The sequence below is a fragment of the Octodon degus genome, unplaced genomic scaffold, assembly GCF_000260255.1.
Source record: "Octodon degus isolate 3935 unplaced genomic scaffold, OctDeg1.0 scaffold00022, whole genome shotgun sequence".
NCBI classification, from domain to species: Eukaryota; Metazoa; Chordata; class Mammalia; order Rodentia; family Octodontidae; genus Octodon; species Octodon degus.
This window is the reverse complement of record NW_004524598.1, coordinates 15,112,912-15,136,551: the sequence shown is the minus strand read 5'-3', so window position 1 is coordinate 15,136,551 and position 23,640 is coordinate 15,112,912. Positions and strand designations below refer to the sequence as shown.

The following is a 23,640-nucleotide window of genomic DNA, read 5'->3' as shown; positions in this document are numbered from 1 at the left end:
TTCAGCAGCCACAGAAGAGAAAATTGCTTTGGATTGAATTGCTGTGAACTGTGCTATTTCTCAGGGGCAGGGCAGTGGAGAAGGGACAGAAGGGTGACTCCAGGTATGGCGCACAAACTAAATTCTAACCATGTCAAGTGCAGAAAGAAGAGCTGTCCCAGGATGGATCTTTAACACTTAGCCAAACATGCTCCTGAAGACAAAAGTTATGATTAATTCCACTTGTGTTATCGAACAGAAAATGAAAACAATAATCAAAAATTTGGAATGGCTGTTTTTTAACTTTTGAAAGTGAGAGAAAAATTAAAGTGTTCTAATTATATTGTCTAGGGTTTATTTTCTAATAAGTGACTCATAATCGAAAGTTCTCAGATCTCAGCCTGGAAAAGAGATCTGTTGACTCCTGGGACGGAGGCAGGCAGTAGTTCAGAAGAAATCTTGGCCCTAAGACACAGAGCTCTTTGAGACATTGTGGATTCTCTATCCAGTCACCTAGGTAAATTTCCTTTGCAACAGTGCTGGCTAGGTTCTATTTAGATCTACTCTGAAAATATGCATCTCTGGGTATCTATAATATACTTAAGAAGCTCAGATTATCTGTACCCATTGTATTTCATTAGAAGTTAATGATTTAATAAGTGTAACATTGCATCTCCTCAATCTAGTTTATAAGTCTGAGTAAGTCCTCTAAAGACTTCAGTGTGCTTACCAGGATCATCTGAAAACTTTCCTAGATCTTGCCTGATCTGTTTTAAATGACTGAGAGAAAAAGGACACATGAACGCGAGTAGTTCTAAATTCCCCATTTACTTTCTGTAGGGATGTTGTTTTTGAGGAGTGTGAGCAAAATCATCTAAGGATGGATACAGTCTCACGTTGAATCCTGGCTGGCCTAGAAACTGTGCTGTCAGGGGGGCCTGAGCCCCAGTAGAGTGGGCGAGGCTTCGATGATGGTTGTCTTGGGAGCCTAGTCCTCAGGCTCCACAGGTCCAGGCGAGCAGCCTGGCACTCATAGATAGTGGTGTGTTAAGCAGCAGGAGGTATCTTGTTTTCCTGTGGCTCACATTTACATTTTGAACAAAAACTAAGAACTATTTCTTAATGCAAAGAAAGTTTGGACATAAGACAATTTTGACCATTTGTTTCCTCTTTTTTTTTTCTTACGCAGTTTTGAATCCATAAACGCAACAGACGTTTTGGTATTGTTTTTTTATTTTTATTTTTTTGCGGAACCAGGGATTGAACTCAGGTCCTTTCGCTTGCCAGGCAAGTGCTTATTCCACTGAGCTATTTCCCCAGCCCCCAATTTTGGTATTGTTGGCCACTGGAAAACCAATGCTGTAGCATCAGGAAAGGTCCAAGCTGTCTCACTTTTGGAGATTCCATTCAGTGTACTTAACATTACATAAGGTTGACATCTAAATTCCTAAGGATAGGCAAAAATTCACATTTTTAAAAAACTCCTTACGTTTCTATTTAGTGTAACAGTAGGCAATATGATTCTAGAAGTTAAAAAGTATTTCACAACCTATGATCTCATCTTGACAGATAACTTCAATTTCAAACATACTTATCCCTAATAAAATGTAAGTGCTTAAAAAAGAATGTGTCTATATATGCAGACAGTATTTTAGAGGAGTCAGATAATCTTTGAAGCAGCCTTAGTGTTTCCTTTACATTGACCTGGAAAGGACCACTGTATTAGCTTTGTGGGAAGGAATAGTTGACTTCTTGGCCTAAGGCTAACATGGTGCTCATTTGCCTAAGGCTAGAAAGGTACCAACATGATGTAAGGCACAAGGACAGGAGGGGGAGATGAGGTCCTTCCCTGGCAGCTGGTAGCTAAAACTGAAGAGATTCTTAGAAAATGACACAGCGGCAGCCTTTCTTGTCTTTTTCTTTGTGTGTGGTTCTGGTGAAAGAGGACATTCTTGCTCTTGAAATTTCTGCATAACCCGAACAAGTTCATGAAAAGCTTGATCTACTTTCATCCTAATCTTCACCGACGCCTTCATGTATGTTACCTTAAATTGCCTGCTAACTGCTGTCCTTCCTCCTGTGTCACCTGCTTTTGATGATCCAGGTCTGCTTCGTTACCAATTAATATCATTGGAAACTCATCTGTTACAAAATAGGACTGGTGAATGGAATGGTGAGCGCTGACGTGCCCATGACGCCCCTGCTGACCATCACAAGCCCAGCCAGCTGGTACTTCTGGCCTGAGCCATCCCACCTACAGGCCCCACGGTTGCCCAGCCTAGGTCCAGTTCTGTGTGATGGCCGGGCTGGCGGCGGGCTAGTAGCCAGGCAGGGTCGTGGGGGCCTCAGGACAATGAGAGGGCCGGGATGCAGAGCAGCGCGGGTGCTGAGATGGGCCAGGGGCCACCGGAGGCACGGGGGTGGGGGGTGGGGGGTGGGGGCAGGGCGGCAGTGGCCAGGACACTCCTTGAAGCTTCTCTGCAGCACCTCCATTCCCTCTCTCTCACAGTAGAATTCTAGTCGTCACATAGCATTGTGATTAGTACTTCCTCTGCATCCTGTCTTGGCTCTGAGGGTAGGTAGGTTGTGGCAGGAGCAGAAAAATAGTAAACTGCTCTTCTCCCACATGTAAAGAGTGAACATTTTTCGGTGTTTAAGTGTACATTCCAGACGAGTAAGGGACTTTGGCAGTGAGCTTCCCACAAAATAAAAAAGCAAATAGCAATGTCCGTTTCATTTCTATTTGATTTCTATACCCTTGTGGCATCCCTTGAGTTCATTTCACCTCAGGGTAGGTTAATGCTGTCTGGACAAAGTCCAAAAGATAAAATTGGACCCTGTACTGGTAGGTAATTTTATCTTACCAGGGAGCTTAGGTCCTTACTCCTGTAGGTGTTTTTTTTTTTTTTTATAAGCAGAGGTTATAGTTTATTCCAGCTGCAACAATCATGTTTAAAGAAGGAAGCATTTCTTAGCAGCACACCATTGCTTTCTAGTTCTTTGGAAGAGAGCAAATGTGTGTCTGTTGGGGTGCCGTCTGAGTTGGGAAGAGGGCTTGCCTCATTCATTTTACTGTTATATTTAGGATAGAGGCCAGTCATGGCGTCATGTAAGACCTGCTGAGTGTAGTTAGTCAAGGCCTCAATGTGTTGCATGACATCCTTTAATCTTAGGGACAGAATAAGGATAGAAGCCAAGTGATCATAGCAGTGAAACACATTTCTAGACCATTGATGTTGTAGGTGCAGGAAGTTTACAGGTTTACAGCCTTCCATCTAATTTTAGGGTAATTAAAGTAGTGTGTTGCGAAGTCTTTAACTTGTAAAGTTATGTACACTGCTCAGGGGATGTCTTTTCCACATGTATAGTAGAGTTAGGCCAATGAGAATGAGTGATTTTGTTGTTGTTCCCAACATAAGGGATCTTTCTATGAAGTTGTCCCATAGTTGAAGTTTCCCACATGTAATCATCATCATTGTAAATACTGACCTGTTTGTTCTTTGCTGAGATGTAAAGCAGTGGTGAGAGGCGTGAGTTCAGTTGGCTGAGCTCTGTTCCCAAGGGCAAATGAGGAACTTTTAAGCATCTGATGAAGGGTCACTACTGCATACACTATCTTTTTGTCCTCTTTTTATGAAGGAACTGCCATCACAGAAAAGGATCCAGTCAGGGTCAAGGAAGGCTGTGTCTAACAGATCTTTTCTGGCTGCATGCAAATGAGCAATTACCTGTTCACAGTAATGTCTCTCAGTTTCAGTTTTCTCTTTTTCTAGTAGAAAGGTGGCAAGGTTTAAGAAGAAACATGTCCTTCTAGAAGTAGAGTCTGGTATTCAAGAAGTGGTTATCTAATAGCCATAAAGTCCCTTTGAAGAAGAAGGAAGTCCTGCCACGTTGTGAGATGTATATATCGTCCGATCTTTGCCTGCAGTCAGCTTGGCTGCCTCTGGCACCAAGAGAGCTATGGCAGCCAGAGCTCTAATGTGAGCAGGCTGTCCCTGTGCTATAATGTTCATTTCATCAGTCAGATCCTCTGCAGGCTGTTGAGCAGGCCCTTGATCCTATATGAGCTCTCTGAAAGTCGTGCCCATCTTTCAGGAACAAATTGAAGTGGTATCTTCTCAGTAGGGTCAGTGCTGGGGCATTTAGCAGTATTTGTTTAAGCTTCTAGATTGCAGTTTGGGAATTAAGTTCTCAGTTTAAAGTATGGTTATCTATATTTTGGGTTTCCTTTGTAAGCTGGTAGAAGGGTCATATAATCTCACCATAACCTACTATCCAAAGGTGACAAAAGCCTGTAATTCCTAGGAATCTCCTTAGCTGTTTTAGGGTCTTGGGGTGCAGGAGGGAAAAATACTGGTTTAATTCTTTCTTCTCCCAGCCTTTGGGTTCTTTTAGATATGATAAGGCTCAAATATTTTTTCTTTCTTTTCTTTTCTTTTTTTTCGGAACTGGGGATTGAACTCTGGCCCTTGTGCTTGCCAGGCAAACGCTTATTCTACTGAGCCATCTCCCCGGCCCCAAGGCTCAAATATTTTACCCTGAGGCTGAAAGTTTGCCTTATAACTCCCATCTGCTAGGAAATTCAGCAGGGCGTGGATGACATAGCTAAAGAGCTTGTTTGAGGAAGGACTGAACAGTAAATCATCTGCATTTTGTAAGACCATGATGTGGGAAAATTCAACATACACCAAGTCATGGGAGAGTACTTGCGCCCCAGAATGAGGGTATGTGTGAGTCCTTGAGGAAGCGTAGTGCTAGTCACTAGAGAGGCCTGGGCGTAAAGGTGTTCAGAGGCAGAAAGAAACTGGGAGTCTATGTGTAAAGGGGCATACTGCTTGTACTTTTTTTTTTTTTTTTGAAAGAAAGCATCTTTTAAATCTAACAATGAAAACCAGTTGGCATCTTCCAGATTATGAGAAAGAAGAGTGTACAGGTTAGGTATCAGTAGGTGGACTGGCATTATTGTTTCATTTATCCTGTACCTATATTTAGTCTCTTTTGGGTTTTTGAACTCCCAAGATTGGAGTGTTATACTGGCTGTTGCAGACTTTAATTAAACCTTGTGCCCTTAAGTTATCAATTATAGGCAATAATCGTCTCTCAGCTTAAGGCCTTAGAGGATGCTGTCTCTGATGAGTAAAAGTAGTAGGGTCTTTGGGCTATATCAGCACTGGAGCAGCTCTTACTGCTCTACCTATTGTACCTTCAGTTGCCCACACTTATAATGTATTCTCTCTGTACAAGGGGGAGGCAGCGTACCTGGCCTGAGCATCCGTCCGTGTGTCTGCCTGCCTGCCTGCCTGCCTGTTTGTCTGTCTGTCTGTCTCTGTCTCTGTCTCTGTCTCTGTCTCTGTCTGTCTGTCTGTCTGTCTGTCTGTCTGTCTGTCTGTCTCTCTCTCTCTCTCTTTCATATTTGATACAGGGTCCCACTACGCAGCTCAAACTTGTAGTGATCTTCTTGTCTCAGCCTCCCCAGCACTGGGATTACAGGCATGCGCAACCACGACTGGTTTTGGGGCCAGCACAGCATGCAGTACTGGGGATTGGGACCTTGCGCACGCCAGGCAGGTGCTTAGATTGCTGAGCTATCTCCCCAGCCCAACACATGTATTACAGTATTCGAATAAGATTAACTATTTCTCCTCAGGAGGGAAATTGGAGTTTTAGGCATAAAAGGAATGTGTGAAAAGAAAACCATTCCAGTTATAGCCTAAGGGTTGTGAAAAGTAGCAGTTTTCCTCCTTTCCATTAACTCCTTTCCCTGAGGTATGACAGCTGGAAGGAAGGCCAGGGTAGAAAAGAGGGCCTGAAGACGTGCACCAGTGTCCAGCACAGTGCTGGTTTCTGTTCCCTGTGACCCATCGTGTGATGACAGTCCAGCCAGGTGGGAGGGCAGGGGTGCACGGGGCTCTTAGTCTTGCTGGGCCAGCTGGTAAGATGGGTCTGAGCTCTAAGGTCTTTGCTTCAGCACGCAGTCCAACTTCCAGTGGCCACCTTTGCAGTCATGCTGTGGCTGAGGGGGCCTCTTGTGGCAGTGTCTCTTCAGCTGTAGCAGGTGAGTTTAGTTGTCAGCTCTTCTTGGACCCCTGAGGATCAAATTTAGGATCTGTTTCTTTTAATCCCGTGACAAAGACAGATATTTTCTCTTGTTCTTCTTGTTTTTTTCCTTTTGGCTTCCTCTTGGTCTTGATTATAAAGTGCAAGGAGGCAGTTCTCACTGGAGTATCAAGTGAGCTATTTGAAGCAGAACCCATCTCCTGCAGCTTTTTTCTAGTATCTGTACCCCACAGGGTAATAAACTTGTCTCTTGCATCAGGAGCTAGGGAAATACTTCATCACTGTCTCAGATGATCGAAGAAGGCAGAGGGGTTTTCATCTTTCCTCTGATGAATAGTTGACAGTTTAAAATAACTGAAGAGCTGAGTCCTCACCTTTCTTAGACCTTTAAAAATGTATATCTGAAAATATCTCCTCTTCCAGTCTTCCATCTTCTGGTGGGACAGTAGGGGCCTTGGATAGGGACTACTTGGCTTCCAGTCTTTCTATAGCAACTCTTGACCTTCTAAAATTAATGATAATCAACTCTAAATATAATAGCAGCTAGTGATGCTGCTTATCTGTCACTAGAAGTCAATGTTTTATTTAAGATTAACATTAATACCTTCAAGTCTAGCTCATATGTCTGAGTAAGTCCTCTAAAACCTTAGTGTATTTAATAGGGTCATCTGAAAACTTTCCTATATCTTGTTCAGTCTGTTTTACATTACTGAGAGAAAAGGGTCAGATGAACATGGGGAGTCCCAGATTTACCATTCATCCTATGTGGTTTGTATTTACATTTTGAACAGAAATAAGAATTATTTCTTAATACAAAGAAAATCTGAACATAAGACAATTCTGATCATTTTCCATCTTTCTTATAGTACAAGTCTAGTTGTACTATAGTATCATAATCAGTACTTCCTTCTGCATTCAGTTTGGCTCTGGGAGGCTGGCTGTTGGGACCCAGCATCCACTGAGGAACCTTTGGTTATCTGCCAGAGTCACCCTGGTCATAACTGCTGGCCTTTCAGCTTTCACTGTTTCATGCAGCCGGAGCTCTTGTCTCCGGAAAGGAATCCAGCTCCCTGTCTGGTCAACATTGTGACCACTGGCTTCAGTGACACTCACCAGAAAGAAGATAATCTTCTGCTTTAAAAGTAGCAGGTGCTCTAAAACAATTTAACCAGCTGGCAAAGTGACCACTATTTGTTAAAGTTCTATAAGGGACAGATAAAAGCCTGAGCTAAATATAGAGTAGATTTCATAAAAGTACACATTTTGGGGCTGGAGAGATGGCTCAGTGGTCTAAAGCACCTACTTAGAACAAGCTTGGCAAGGCATCAGGGACCGCGGTTCAATCCCCCAGCACCACATGCCAGCCAGCCCCGCCCCCGGTGGGCTGAGCTGGACACACACACACACACACTCTCTCTCTCTCTCTCTCTCTCTCTGTCTCTCTCTCTCTCACAAATAAAAAAAAAAAAAATTTAAAAAAAGTACACATTTTACAGAATTTTATATCAAATTTCAGTAGGCAACACTGTAGCATTATTTTCCCCTAGTGTTCTATGCAAGCTAAGATGGCAGACTGCAAATGGCCTTAGTAAACTCAACAGCTAGTCCAAAAAAAATAATGCATAAGAGACAAGGCATAAGCAGTTGACAGAGGCAAGGAATAAACAGTTGAAAAGACAAAGCATAAAATTCAAGACATGTGCAACTGACACGAAGACAAGGAAGTTCAAGATATAAGCACTTGACAAACAGGGATGACAGTTTTAATTACCTAAGGAAGTTACAATCCAAAATCTGTAAAACCAAAGCAAAACATTTAACCACCATTCATTTATCCTGGTGGGACCTCCAAAATGATATAGGGGTGATATAGGACCTCCAGTAATCCAAATAATATAAGGAAAACATTATATAACTTCCAACCTGCTAGATGTTCAACACACCAAGTTCTTCCCCAAAATTGAAGAAAGAATTGAAGAATAACAGAGGTTAAGAGCAGGAAATATTTATTAGGGGAAAGAGTGCTTCTGTCTAAGAGAGACAGAAGGGGTCCCAAGTGGGTGGCTGAGGATCCCACTTCTCAAAGGAAGTTTCATAGAGCACAACTGCAAGGTGGGTATGAAATCACAAAGTGGGTATGAGGTAGGACAAAACTATGATCAACTAGTAAGATTACAAATGTAGTCATTTAGGTAATACTGATCTAGTAGGGAAGCAATTCATGTAGCAAGCATGTATGGAAATAACACAGATCTTTCCTGGAGGGCGTGAGTTAGGGACCCTTCCTGGCCCCCACTCATGTAATTGCTGCCTATTTAGTTCCTTAGTATTTATCCTTAGGGAAATCATGTAGGTGTACCCACTCTATCTTTTGTCTTGAAGTCTCACCTCTAACAAGTGTGCTTCCATCTGTGGTTGCACTGTATCCTTATCTTCTGCACTGATTCTTGAGGGCCTAGACCTGTCGGGCTGCCTGTAATATTTCTAACTCATTTAGCTGTCTATAATAGCACTTCCTTTCCTGGATAGTTTAACCACTCCCTACCTTCATATCTAAGTTTCCATTACTTTGTGTTTAGGTGTCATCCCCCTTCCTAACAGTTAATGACGGTAAACAATTTAGAGCCATAGATCAGTTGAACAGTTAGAAATAGAAGAAGAGGACTGGGGAGATAGCTTGGTGGTCTAAGCGCCTGCCTGGCAAAGAAGGACTTGGGTGTGATCCTTAGTACTTCATGCCCTGCTGACCCCAGGTGTGCTGTTCAGGCCACCAAAACCAGGCATGGTGGCGCACACCTGTAATCCCAGCACTGGGGAGGCTGAGACAGGAGGGTCACTATGAGTCCAAGCTGCATAGTAAGACTCTGTACCAAATGAATGAATGAATGATTTTTTTAAAAAAGGAAATAGAAGGTTTAGAGGTGTTCTGTCACCCTCCATTTAAAAGCATAAATACTAAAACAAAAGTATAGACACAGGCGTAAAGACATGCATACCTTACTAAAGGACACAATGTTAAATTTACTTGGATAAGCCCTTGGTCTGAAAGCTTGTGTCTTTTTTTTATAAGGCATAGAATCACTTTAAATTGTAGGAATAATTTCTTTCCCTTTGGTTCTTAACCACTGGTAATCAACAGGGGTTGAGTTTGCTCTGGGTGATGCTTGGTGATACTTTAAACACAGTTTGGTTATCACACCTAAAGTAGATGTTTAGATATGAGAGATGCTGCTGAATACCTTACAGGGCACAAGACAGGCTTACACAACAAAGAATTTTCTGGCTCAATTGTTAGGAAAAAAAGTAGGAAGAAGGGAGAAAGAATTGAGATGCATTATGTACATTACCAGTTCCTCACAATGTAATCATTATGCACTGTGAATGTGTGCTAATAAAAATAGAAAATTTAAATAAAAATGTTAACAGTGATGAAAAATGGGGAAATCCCCTTATATATATATTAGTTGTTTATTCTTGAAAATGGTATTAGTGGCATAAGCATGTTAAGATGATATGTCGGTTGTAGATAGCTCTCTGATTCTTCCCATGCAAATCTGAGCATCTGGAGAATGGACCGTGCAGATAGACGCGAGGACCTGTACGGTGTCAAATCCTTCATTTACTCCTGTTACTGTCTAGGCACTGAGCAAGGAGATACAAGGCAGGAGCTGACTGGGCTGGCTGCCAGCTGGGTGTTCAGCGTCCCTTGTCTCAGGCAAGTCTTTTCTTTAGGAGCCACAGATTGTTTGTTGTTAAGATGAGGACAGTTCAGTGAAGCTTAGGCTTAGAAGTTACAAGAGGAGGGACAGCTAAGACAGTTCCTAGTAGAGCAGGAGGTAAAGGTATTCGCAGTGAGGTGGAATTTATTGGGTGAGCACACTTGTCTCTCAATCTGACTGCTTTAATTTGATTTTACTGCTCTCAGTAGTTTTTCACAGGCAGATTTAATGGAAGAGTAATCAGACAAGAATCTCTGATTAACAAAGAGCCACATACCTAAACAGGAAGCAGTGTGACTGTATTTTGTTTGGATTATCATTAATTTTGTTTTCAGACAAAAGATGATTCCTGAAAATGTGTATATTCATGTGTAGGTGATTCCAAATAAGCAATTGTTAGTCCCTCAAATGATAGGCCAAGAATAGTAAATAGTGAAATGAAGAATTCAGTAAGGATAGCCCACTTGGAGGAAAGTATGTCCTTGTGAAAATGCAGTATGTGTGGTGATAAGTAAAAGAACAGCAGAGGAGGGACCGACCCTAGAATGGGTAAGAACTCCAGACTTTTCAGATGTTTTAGTTCTGAAATTATATATGTGTTTGAATTGTAAGACCTTTTTTTTTTTTTTTTTGGTTTTTTTTTTTGTGTGTGTGTGTGTGTGTGTGTGGAATGAGGGATTGAACTCAGGCACTTGTGCTTGTCAGGGAAGCGCTTATTCTACTAAGCTATCTCCCTGGCCCCATAGACCTTTGTTTTGTTACCAAGTTGCTTCTAGGAAAATTAGTAATCCTGGGATTTTGAAGTTTAAGAGATGTATAAAATTTAAAGGAGATTAAAAAATAATTACAAAGATGAGTAGAAGAAAGTAAGAAGTTAAATATAGCTTAAAATGTAGAAATTAATTATTTTTAACAAAATTTTGGTGGTACTGGGGATTGAACTCAGGGCTTTATACATTCAAGGCAAGTGCTCTACCACTGAGCCGCATCACCAGCCCTGAAATTAATAAATTTTATGAGAATTGAGGAAGCCAGCCTTCATTTCACATGCTTGTAACCCCAACACTTGGGAGGCTGAAGCAGAGGATTACCATGAGTTCAAGGCCAGTCTGGACTACATGGCAAGACCCTGTCTCAAAACAGAAATCAAAGCAAAAACAGAATTGAGGAGTGAATACACAAATTTTAAAACCAAGAATTAAGCCTACACAGGATTATAAGGTTTTCTGTTTAGAGATACGAGTTTATTTAAAAGAAAAAAACAAAAACAAAAAAAACCCAAAACGTTAAACACTAAGTAGAGAACCAATGAACATCTGGCAGGGATGAAAGAAAGGAATCTATTACCTGGTAAATTTTGGATTTTTTGAATGAAATCCTTCATATTAAGATTAAGCCTATCTGACAGTTATGTGATACTAACCTTGTAGCGTAAGAAAGGGAGATGAGATGTAGCTACAAGTTAAATATAAAACATTCAAATATAAATTTTCAGATTCTTCTTTCTGGAATGCTTTTCTTAGGACTATCTAACAAATGTTTACGTATGGTACTTTCAATAGTTAGCTGAAATATTGCTTCCTCAGTGGAGTCCTTAAATTTCTTCCAAGTAGAGGCACTTCTCTGTGCTTCTGCAACACCTATTTACATTTTACAGCTTGTGTCATACAGCATTAAAAGAACACATTGACATTTTCATTTAGTTTATTTTGGTAAGAAGACAACAAGTTTATGTAATTCTAGAAGTGTGATCATCACACCTTTCTCCTTTCCAGTCACATATGAAAGTAGTGCTATTGTTAAGTTTATGGTAAAGCCATTCAAACCCTTTAATGGATAAGCAAACTGAATATATTTTGCCTAGCTTTTTGTCCTAATGTTAAGATGATGATCATATCTATATTTGAGAAAGAAGTAGCAATTCAGACAGATTCAAAACAGGTTAGCAGGACAGTTACAGTAATTAATATATAACATTCTTTGTAGTAGTTATTCATAGTACAAGATGTAGACATGATATCTTGTCTAAACACTATTAGTTCAAAACTTTAAGATGATGATTAATGTTTATTAAAAGAATTAATATGTTAGTAAAATAGAATTTTCATTTATACCAGGGCCTCTATTCAGTGAACGTAGAGTAGATTTGGATCACAGTTCAAAATCCTCACCAATCTTCTTACCAGAGTTCTGTTAGATTTTCAGGCAAACCTTCTAAATAATTTTCATCTCTCTAAGGGTAGATGCAATCTATAGAGTAATATAACATAACTAACATCATGAGAAGATAGAAATTTGATTCTGCATAGAGCCAACCAAATAATGGAGTTAGTTATCCAAAGAGAATGTGGCGTATCTTTTAAGGAGTGATTAAAATGATTGACATGTAAATATGTAGTAGTAGTGTATCAATCACTCAGTTTTTCAAACAAGTTCTAAAAGTTAGAGTAGTAGCACTTTGAAGGTAATTTACATCATTTAAGTTGAAGTTCTTTTCCTACTGATACTTTTTGTATTAAAAGAAAAAGCATGGGGGGGGTGGGGAGATGACTCAGTGGAATAAGCGTTTCCCTGGCAAGCGCAAGGGTCTGAGTTCAATCCCCGGTTCCGCCAAAAAAAAAAAAAAAAAAAGAAAAAGCATAGGAAAAGAAGTGAATTTTACTAAACACAGAAAGTTCTAAAAGATTCAAATTAGTTCACTTCAAACAAGAAATAGTCATATGAGATATTTTTTTTCTAGAAACAAATAACCTGGGACAGTTTTTCAATATCTGTCAACCTTTTAGGTAAAATCAAATTTTTTCATGATAAATGAGCTTTATCAAACTACCAGCCATTTATATAGTGAAAATAGATCTAATTAACTTATGTTCTATGGATTTGCTAGATTTTTTTTCTAAGATAAGACAAATACTAACTGCAGAAGCAGTGACAGATCAACCTGACTGGATGAAAGTCAGGGATCTAGTAGGGAAATCAGCGATCCCTTTGAAACTGTAATGACTAAATTGTATCTGGCAGATGATAAACCAAGCTTAGTTTGAGGCATAAATTAAATAACTCCAGTGCCTTTTAGGAAGTATTAACTGAAGGAACAGCATGTCAGGAAAAATAAGCTGAGCTTCAAGAAAAACAAATTTAGTTTTACTTTGTTATTAATGTTTTGTTGACGTTTTTGATCTCTTAATTTTCATTTTGTATAAGAATATTGTTGCTTTTTATTTGATAATTACATTTGTTCTGGAGAATTGGTATATATGCATATTGCACCTTGGTTATTTTTATTCCCCATCTTCTTCCAACCTTCTCCCCTTCTCTCTTTCCCCATATCCCTTGCCCTTCTCCATGTTTGCTATTACTTTTTCTTCTGTTTTACTTTTTAAATTAGTTATACTCTGACTCTCATTTCAGAGAAAACATGCCATATTTAACCTTCTGTCTCTGATTTGTATCACAACATGATGGTCTTAAGGTACATCCACTTTTCTACAAATAATTCAAATGTATCCTTCTTTGTGGCTTAATCATACTCCACTGTGTGTGTGTATATATACATCACATTTTCTTTGTCCATTTATCTCTTGATGGGCATATAAGCTGCTTCCATAATTTAGTTGTTGTGAGTTGTGTTGCTAGAAACATTAGTATGTATGTATCATTGTAATGAGGTATCTTTAACTCTTTCCGGAAGATAACCAGGAGAGATATAGCTGGGTCAAATGGAATCTGTAGTTTTAGTTTTTTGAGGAATATCCATTCTGATTTCTACAGTGGTTGTACTAGTTTACATTCCTACTAGCAATGTGAAGAGTTCCTTTTTTTCCACAACCCTGCCAGCATTTGTATTTTGAATTCCTGATGATAGCCATTTTTCAGGAATAAGATTCAACCTCCGTCTTGTTTTGATTTGCACATTTTACCAGCCAAAGATGGCCAAATACTTTTCATGTCTTTATTAGCCATTTGCAACTCTTCTGAGAAATGACTATTAATTTTAGTTGTTGAGTTTTGATGGGATCTTTTTGGGGGTTCTGATGTTTTTGAGTTCTTTGTGTATTCTTGATATTAGTACTCAGTCACAGGGGTAGTTGACAAACATTTTTCCCTGTTCTGCTTCTCATTCTGTAGCTATGTCTTCATTTGGCTGTTGGTTGTTTTGCTGTACAGAAGCTTTTTAATTTGACATAATCCCATTTGTTAGTAAGATATCTTATAGAATTGGAGTTCTGCCCAGGAATTCCTTGCTATGCTTATGTCTGAAAGAGTTTTACTAACTTTTTCTTTCCAACCTGAATGTTTCTGTTTTATACCTAGTTCTTTGATCTATTTTTGATGTCAACATAAGGTGAAAGACACATACCTAAATTTACTCTTCTGCACATGGATAATCAGTTTCTCCTGGCTTATTATTAAAGAGTCTAACTTTCCTCAAATATATCTTTTTGGCCTCTGTCAAAAATCAGTTGGCTGAAGGGGCTTGCGATGGTTTTTATATCCTCTATTATATTCTATTTGTCAACATGTCTGTTTTTGTACCAATATCAATGCTGCTTTTATTATTGTAGCTTTATAGTATAATTTGAAGTCTAGAATTGTAATGCTTTTAACTCCTGTTTTATTTTTTGGTTCACTTCTGATCTATAAGAACTCTATTAAGTTTTATGTGGTGATTTTGTGCCTTGGCATTTTAGTGAATTTGTTCATTACCTTTAAGAGTCTTTTTGCTGTAGAGTTGTTAGATCTTCTATGTAAAAGATGTCTTCTGTGAATAGGGTTAGATTGACTCCTTCCTTTCCTATTCAGATCCTCTTTTCTTTCTCTTGCCTGATTGCTCTAAGAGTTTGAGTGCTACATTGAAGAGGAGTGGTAAGAATGGATACACTGATCTTATTCCTGATTTTAGAAGGAATACTTTTAGTTTTTCCCCATTTAGTATGATGTCATCAGTGGACTTGTCATAAATGTTTTTATCAGTGTAATATAAGGATATTCTATGCCTGCTTTTATAAGAATATTCTTTTTTATCAAAAAATGGGTGTTAGATTTTTGTCAGAGGCTTCTTATGATCAAATGATTTTTATTCTTATTTGATGTGCATTTATTTCGTGGGATGAAGTAGGCTTGCTCATGATGTGTCATGATCTTTTTAATGATTCATTGCCTTTTGTTTAGAAGTGGTGTTGATGATTTTTGTATGTCTGTTGTTTAAAAAATGTATAGTTTTCTATAGTTTTCTTTTTCATGTGTGTCATTCTCCAGCTTTGGGGTCAGGGCAAGACTAGCTTCAAGGAATGAGTTTGCCAGTGTTTCTTCCCTTTCAGTTTCGTTAAAGCGTTTGAGGTGTGTTGGCATTGTTTCCTAAAAGTTCTGGCAAGCATTTTTTTTTCTCCTTCTCCAAGCCAGGATCTCACTGTGGAGTCTGGGCTGGCCTTGAACTGGCTATGGAGTGCAGGCTGGCCTTGAACTTGTAGTGATCCTCTTGTGTCAGCCTCCCAAGTGCTGGGATTACACAGGCACTACCACACAAGAGCTCACCAATCCAGTTTCTGTCAGTGTCCTCTGAATGACTTGCTAGCTTTCAGTTGTTTGGTGCCCTGTTCTGTGACTCTCTCCCTCTCCCAGTGATGAGAAGTTAGGACAGGAGGGCACCAGACAGCGTCTGCTGGGCCCAGGCCCTGCTGCTGTGCTAGGCCCTCACCCTTGGTTAGATCTTTTGTCATGGTGGCTTGTTTGCTGGGCTTCATGCAAATGCAACATGTCAAAGGTTGGCCCTGCTTCTTTTTCTAAATATCTTTGAACTGGTTTTACACTATCATCTGGGGTTTCTTTAGATTGCCTTCCCATATCCCGGTCTTTGTTCACACACACACACACACACACACACACACACACACTCATTTCGAAGTGCCTGTACTTCCCAGGGTGCACATTTCAGGTTGAACACTGTTGGAATGTTCCACAGTACATGATGGGATCTTGGAGTTGTCATTCTTAAGTGAGAGAATTGGATAATAATTTGTACTATATCAAGATTCCTTTTAATTATAAAATTTTGGGAAAATGAAAAGGATGGTCATTTGGTCTCTCAGATGTAATTATTTTGTGATGGATGAGTGAAGTAGAGGTAATTATAGAATTTTTAGTGATCAGAAAATAGGATACAAAGAACTTAAATGCTTTAAGTGCATTACTTTCTTTTCCTGTAAAACAAGATGATTAATGTTGTTGATCAAAGATAAAAGTAATATCTTTCAATTTAAGTACTTACATATTTTATGTTTGCTTATTATTCATTTTTTTTTTTTTTTTTAATTCTAACAAAGTTCCGGGGTGTTCTTTTGACCATAATAGTATAACATTTGTGTTTATTAAATATACTGTAACTTGGTGAATTCACTGTCTGCCATCCTGAAAATACCTGTCATCCCCCCGACCTTAACTGATAAATGAATGAATGAACATACATATGTTTGTGTGTGTGTGTGTGTGTGTGTGTGTGTGTGTGTGTATATATATATATATATATTTTATATATTCGTCTTTAGCCATGTTAAACTTATAGCAACAGTGTTGATTTTTAAGTGCTAATACTGATTTTTAAGTGCTAATCTCAGTAAAAGAGAAAGTTCAGATCTGTTTGGGTTGTTGACATGTGTGTTCTGGTTTATAGTAATAAATTCTGTTTAATTTAGAATATGATATTCTGGTAAAACCTAATAATAAATTCTGTTTAATTTAGAATATGATATTCTGGTAAAACTTGGGGTTTACTTGCTCTCTAAAGAAATTAACTGGGGGGTCTTTAGCTCAGTGGTAAGCTCCTGTGTAACATTCCTAAAATCCTGTGTTTAATCCCAGTACTGGGGTGGGAGTGGGAGAGATTAACAAAGATAATAGAAAAATATCTCAAAGAGTAGACAGAAGTAGAAAAAAACCCAGTAAAATGAGAATTGAATATCTAGAGAAATAGCATGGTAATTTTGAGAGGTGAAATTTACTTATTTGAACCAAAGGCATCAGGTGTATTCTCAGACATTGGGAGAAGCCCTTCAGGGAGGGGCTAATATGGGTAAAGCAGTAAAATGTTCTGTATTCTCTTTGACATGATAGTTTTCTTAACTGCTTTTTTCCCTCAAATCACCATGCAGACTATGGCGAAGAAAAAAGAGTCTTAAATGGTAAGTCATATTGTAATAAAAATTTCTTCACAGAATTGTCTGGGGTATTTAGATTTTTTTAACACAAAGATATGTTTACTCCCCCAAACACAGAGGATGGCAGAACTATATGGGCCCCTGTTCCCATCCATTACTCTTAAAACAGTTCCTTCTGTGGCATTGCTGAGCACGTTTCCCTGCCCAAGACTTGAGTAACTCTAGGATTAAGACTAGCTAGGCCCTCTCTCTCCAGCACATGAGCTTACCTCCAGCGTGGTACACAGATGCTGCTCAGCATGTTCGCATGCTCTCTGGTCTGAGCAGCGATGGCATCCCCAGCTGCTTGGTATGACCTGGCATTACGGCTGATGTTGTTCCACTGCTCCCAAGTGAAGTACTGGTCAGAACTAACTTATGAAATGTCTGAGGCTTCTCTGACTGAACTGTATTATTGTATACTTAGAAAGATTCTTTAAAAAAAAAAAAGTTACAGCAATGCAGCTCACATTTTGATTGCCAGAAGACTTACCATATCTTTTTTGATTAAAGAAATGGTCTGTGTTGTAGACTAATTTATGCACTTTATGATACCTGAAGTTGTTGTCCAGTTAACACTGTTAACCTGAAGTCTGATCTCAGGTTTTGCCTTATGACAGATTTTTCTCTAGTACTGTGAAAACAGTCATTGCTTATTACTAATGGATTGGACTCTTTCCCACCACATGTGCCTTCTAGAACCTTTACTCCCTGTTCACTCTCCTTTTGGTACACTGTATTTAATAGCTCAGTCAGAGGTGGCCATAAAAATGGATGTTAGCACACCACAGTGATCTGGCTAGCACTGTTACTTCAACTTGGATCCTAAAGGACTAGAATGTGTGTATTGTTAACAGCAGATTCCATCTCACTCATTAATATTTATGTGCTAAGTCTGTTTGCAAATACAATCTACCTGCTTTCTGTCATTATTCCAGTAGCTGCTTAAAATACTGACTGGGCTGCTGTACCTTTGCATTTCATTAGATACCTGAACCCTTCAAATTGGTATCAGTCAGTCAGCCTGCGTTTTCAGAAGGAGTACGTTCATTTAGTCTACCTTACTTTACTCCATCTCATATTTATCCCACATTCTTACCTTATCCAGAAAAAATGCAAAGTTTTGGATTTTTTAATATTTTCTTCTTACAAATTATGAAACCAAGACACATTCTATGGCATATGACATTATTTTGTTCTAGTGAGTTATATTTTATGGTGTGGTATAAGTTTTTAATAAAAGATGTCTAGAACTTACCTCTTACGTTTTTGTAAAGTTTGAAAGAAATCGTGGTTTTCATAAGTTTACAGTGCAAAGACTGAACTTAAATCCAGACGTTGTGGTTCTAATCAAGTTGTACAAGATCAAAATTGACTGAAAATTTATGAGTTCTGTTGATGACTTTTTCTCACAGAAATTTTTAGATTGTGATGCATGTGTTGTTTATATACCAAACACTTCCTAATGAGAAATGACATTAATCTCATAATATCTCTCAGTGTTTCTCAAATAATTTAATAGTCTTTGTTCATGCTATTACCAATTTAGGAAAAGCATTCTTTTAGTCTTTGGTTTTATTACACCTATAGTTTGTGTGAACACTGTTCTGTTAGGGTCCAGACACATTGGTTCATGCCTTTGGTCCTGTTGTGACATCTCTGAGGCCTCATTTGTCTTCTGAAAATCTAGTGTGCTCCACAGTCAGTGGGAAGAGACAGAAGGGGTGTGAATAAGTCCTAGGCCCAGCCCTCTCCCTCAGCCTGATGCTGAAAAACGTACCTGTGATTTCAAATGTGATTGTGTAACTTAAGTCTTGTAGGACTAAATGAAAAGAAACTTAAAGCCTCAAAGCTGGCTTATGGCTACAGTGTCTCCAAGCTTAACTTTATATAATTAATTTGACAACTGACACTGGTCTGATCATTAATTTTTGGAATATTATAATTAATGCATTGACTTTCAAAAGTCATTCAGTAACAGTAATGATTTTCCTAATCTGAATCTTGCAGATACACTTTGTTCTTCTGTGATAGGAGGAAATTAATATTTAGAAATTTATTTTTTCACAGTTCTGTGTCTCTGAGCTTTATGAAGTGACTGTAAAATCATAGTTTTTGTGGGCCTTTAAAGTGTTGTATTGATGCAGATCCACAAGAATGAGTGAAATGTACACAGATATTGTGTGTTGGTAAGGTAGTAGAGCAACTGGAACTCTCAAACCCTGAGGTTAAAGTATAAATTAGCATAGCCATTTTGAAGAGTATCTTCTAGAGCTAAAACCCTACATACCCACCAGCAATGTGCATCCGTGTTAAGAATGTACATGTACATATACAAGAACATTTTAATAGCATTGTGCATAATAGCCTGATCCTAGAAGAGCCCAGAAGCCCATCAATAGAATGAATAAATTATGTATTCATATGGTATAATACTACTCAGTAATAAACAGCAACAAACTTACGATGCTTTAAAAACCTGATAAAATCTCAGGAAGTTATTGGTTTGATTTATTGCTACTATTAGTCATGCTTTTTGCCAAGAAAAAAAAAAAAAAAAAAAACAACTGTAATGTCTTATGTTGAGCAAAAAGCCCAGGTCAAAACGAATATATTTTATAACTTGTCCATATGAAGGTTAAACATAGGCAAAAACTAATCAAAGCGTTAGAAATCCTGGATATCCTTGGGGGAGGGACACAGAGAGGCTGTTGGGTACAAGGGTTTGTGTTTGGCTTTATAAAAATGCATTGTGTACATTTATAATTATGTGCACAATAGCTGAAGAAGTTACCTGGAAAGACTAAAAAATTTTAAATGCTTTGTAGCTGAACTATTGTTTTTTTTTTGTGTGTGTGTGAAGGTATGCGTCTCAAGACCCAGGTGTCAGATACACTTGCCAAAGAAGGTCTTGATTCTCCAAGGTAAATACTTTGGTTTTACTTTTTTTTTGGAACTGGGGATTGAACTCAGGCCCTTGCGCTTGCCAGGGAAGTGCTTATTCCACTGAGCCATCTCCCCGGCCCCTTGTTTTACTTTTAAAGCTAAATCTTTTCTGTACAAAAGTTACACATTTAAGAGAAGAAACCAGCTCTAGCTTTGATTTTTATTAATTGTTCTTTTTTGACACATGAACGGTATTACATAGTTTTTCATTATCAGATGTTGGAGAATGAGCTATTCTGTAACTGTGAATTGGAAATGTAACTGAATTTGATCCATTTTAGACCAACATTTTACAAAGTTGTTCAAAGCTTTTCTGATTATAAAAAAGTACATTCATTTCATAGCTTAAAAAATACAAAGCAGTACAAAGGAGGTGATAGAAGCATGTGACACCAACCTTAGACACTACTCTTGACACTTGATTTGTTTGTCATGTAATACCTATGGGTACATTGTACTGTTTTTCATAGTATTGGCATTGCAGTATATTCTTCTGTAAGCGGTTTTCTGTGTTAGTGCATACTCTATGCAAGCATTATGTGGCATTGCATAATATGACCAGTCTTTAAATAATTAAATTTTTGTATATTTGGTTTCTTTATATAAATTTAATGAAACTATTTCAAAATGTATTGAGCACCAATTATCTTAGGTAGTTAACACCAAAAACATAATGTGTATATATTTTTGCTAATGATACTTCATATACCTTCAGAGTTCTGTTTTCTTTATAGTTCTTTCTCTTACTGCTTTCTCCACCAGTATATATTAGTGTGTTAGCAAAACATACTATATTCTATTATTGCTATTATAAAAGATTTTATTAGGACGATGTATAACTTTTTACAAGAAAGTATCTTAACCATATTACTTTTTTCTACTAAAACACTGTAAGTATAGATACTTTGAATTGAGAAATAATTGTCAGCTATTTAATAAAGAATGTAAAATGTCATGGCAGTTATTTGCAAAAAGTTTAAGCTAGAGAAATGTATTTCTCACTGTAAGTTGTAAACATGTAATGATTTTATATGTTATTGCACATCAACATCAATATAATTGTTCTCTTCTTAATGTTTTACAGCTATGATTGGTTCCAAACAGACTCTTTAGTCACCATTGTCATATATACTAAACAAAAGGTAAACACATCATTAAAAATCTGAAAAAAGTAAATACTTAATAAATGTTAATAAAATGTTAGTCATGTTTGTACCAGGTCCTTTTTTAAATGCTTTTCTTACATTAGTGTATCTATTCCTTACAACTCTGCAACACAGATGCTGTTACCTGTAGTTCACACACAAAGCGGAGAAAAGTAACTTACCCAAAGTAGCACAAGGGTTTGGAACCATAGCAGTGTGACTCCTGCCTAGTATATTCTTCTCAAGATGCTGTGGACTCTTAAACTAGACTAGAAAGTATTTAATATGTTTGTCTATGTTTTCTTTTAAACAAGGATGAGAAAAGTGAATCATAGTAAACTCTGTGAGAATAAATTTTCTAGAATATAAATGTGGACAAGAAAAGCTGCACCACCAAGGCTTAGCACGTTTAAACCGCTAATGGTAGTCAGAGCCTCTTTTGCAAATTAAGCAAAATGATTCATCCACTAAGTTTGTGCGATGTCTCTTTTGTATGAAGCACTGTCAGGATCTAGAAATGGACCAGATATATGAAGAACCGGTGTTCACAGAGCTCACAGTTCAGCTGGGGAACTGGATAAAAAAATCAGATAATTCAGAATATCTCCAAACACAACTTCCAACAACTGTTGCTGCTTCCACATGTAAAGAACACGTTTTGATAGCTAGGAATTTAGAGAATTTATACTGCTTTTGTGCTAGTGGAACCTCTCCTGAGCCCATGAATTCCACGAACCTGCAACATGATTTGACCTTTCTGTGGAGGTGACCAGCCCTTACATGATACGACCAACAAGGTCAGAGAAGCTGTGTGGCCTGCCTTCTGCTCCTCACTCTTGTCGCCTCCGCAAACATCAAAAGGAAGACAGCAGGGGCTAGGGAGATTGGGGTCCCCCTGACTGGTAATAGAAGGTAGCTGACTGTCTTCTAGAAGGTAATAGAAGATAGCTGACTAAGAGAAAGGGAAAGTTTTCCTTGGAGAATAATGCATTCTATGTATGTTGTAAAGAATAGGTACCAAAGTGCCTTGCGTCAATACAATATAGAAATTAGAGACATCTAAAATTTGATAATGAATTTTTTTGTAAGCTGAAGTTGAACAACTATGCAATTTCTCCAGTATCACATAATAGGGGAATAATTAAAATAAATAAACACAATTTTGGTTTCTGGTCTGATTGTACTTTTTTTGCCACATTACTTATTCACCAAATATTAATTGAGCATCTCCTAGTTGCCAAGCAATGATTTAAAGGTGGTCCCTTAACTTGCAGCCCAGAGACTACTGGGTTAGGGGATATTAAAGCTGTGATAAGTGCTTTCAAGAAGGACTGGTTTATAAGAGAAATAAAACAGGACTGACATCCATCTGTAGCTTCAGGATTCTATGAAGTAGTATATACAAACTTTTATACTGATCACCTTAAAGGTAGAGTTGTGAAAGTTTAGGGAAAATTTTACTTTTTAATTTATCTGACTTTGCTTTGCTTTCTGTTTAAGGATATCAGTTTAGATTCAGTAATAGTTGATCATCGAGATGATTCCTTTAGAGCAGAAACAATTATCAAGGATCATTCGTATCTTATACATATTGGTGAGTATCTTATTTTAATGACTCGCCTCTACTTGTGGCAGTCATTTTTTGTACAGTCTAGGTAGCAGTATTTTATCTATTGTTTTATTTTGTCATTTTTGATCACATTTTTCATATTTCTTTCTATTAATGAAATGGTAGAGTGATGTTACTTTTCCAAGTTAAAGCAATTAGATATAATCAGAAATAATAGTAAATGTGTTGGGCCACTTTTGGTAAGTCTCTTACACTTGACACTTAGTAAAGCTCTGGAGGGCTGGTGGGCGCACATTTGTACTCAGCTTCACTAGGTGACCCGTTCCACTGGCCTGGTTCTTGCCAGCCCTGCCCCAGGGAGTCTGAGGCCACCACAGGCAGCCTGGGCCTCAGCTGGGCCTTACCCGTGTGCCTTATCCTCTTTCTCCTCGTGGTCTAAGCCAGGCAACTCATTCACTTCTGCCCATTTTGAAAACTACAAATTTATCAGAATAAAGAAATCAGCTAAAATCTGGAATCAAAGATACATCATTTTAATCCAGTTCTCACCTATAATGAACTCCATAATTCCCGTTTAAACATATCTGAATTAATATTTAATAACAGAATTTCTGTTTTATTATATGATGGTGACTTTTTTCATTTGAAGGTAGAAATAGCACACACAAACACATAAACAAAACAATACTAAGAAGAAAATGATCTTAGTCATGGTGTGCAAGTTTACATAAAGAAAATCATGGAACCGCAGGTGGAATTCTCTGTGCTTCAATTGCTTTAGCTTCTGCTTACCACTTGGCTACTTCAGTGAAGTAGGTTTAGTTCTAAAGTTGGTCTAAGCTGACCCCCAGCCCTTGCCCCTGCAGTTCATTAGATTCGCCTATGGCAAATCTTTAACCTTTTTACTAAAAACAGTTTTCTCAGTGCTTTGGGTAACAATTTAAACACTTTTATCAGTCCTTAGAAACATTCATGGCCCTTGTTTGGGTTCAGGCATATGGGGAAAACATGTAGCTGGCTGCCTATACAGC

General features: G+C 38.2%; 1 protein-coding gene across 2 annotated transcripts in view; it reads left to right on the top strand.

Moving 5' to 3' along the window:
* Positions 1 to 23,640, top strand: part of LOC101568110 (cytochrome b5 reductase 4) — a 78,152-nt gene that overhangs the window by 27,175 nt on the left and 27,337 nt on the right. The window contains exons 5-8 of one of the 2 annotated variants that reach the window (XM_004628251.2): positions 16,904 to 16,933; positions 19,812 to 19,872; positions 20,979 to 21,036; positions 22,540 to 22,633. In XM_004628251.2, coding sequence (XP_004628308.1) covers positions 16,904 to 16,933; positions 19,812 to 19,872; positions 20,979 to 21,036; positions 22,540 to 22,633 — 243 coding nt within the window. The remainder of the gene's footprint in view (positions 1 to 16,903; positions 16,934 to 19,811; positions 19,873 to 20,978; positions 21,037 to 22,539; positions 22,634 to 23,640) is intronic. The other variant, XM_023712026.1, reaches the window with a different exon arrangement.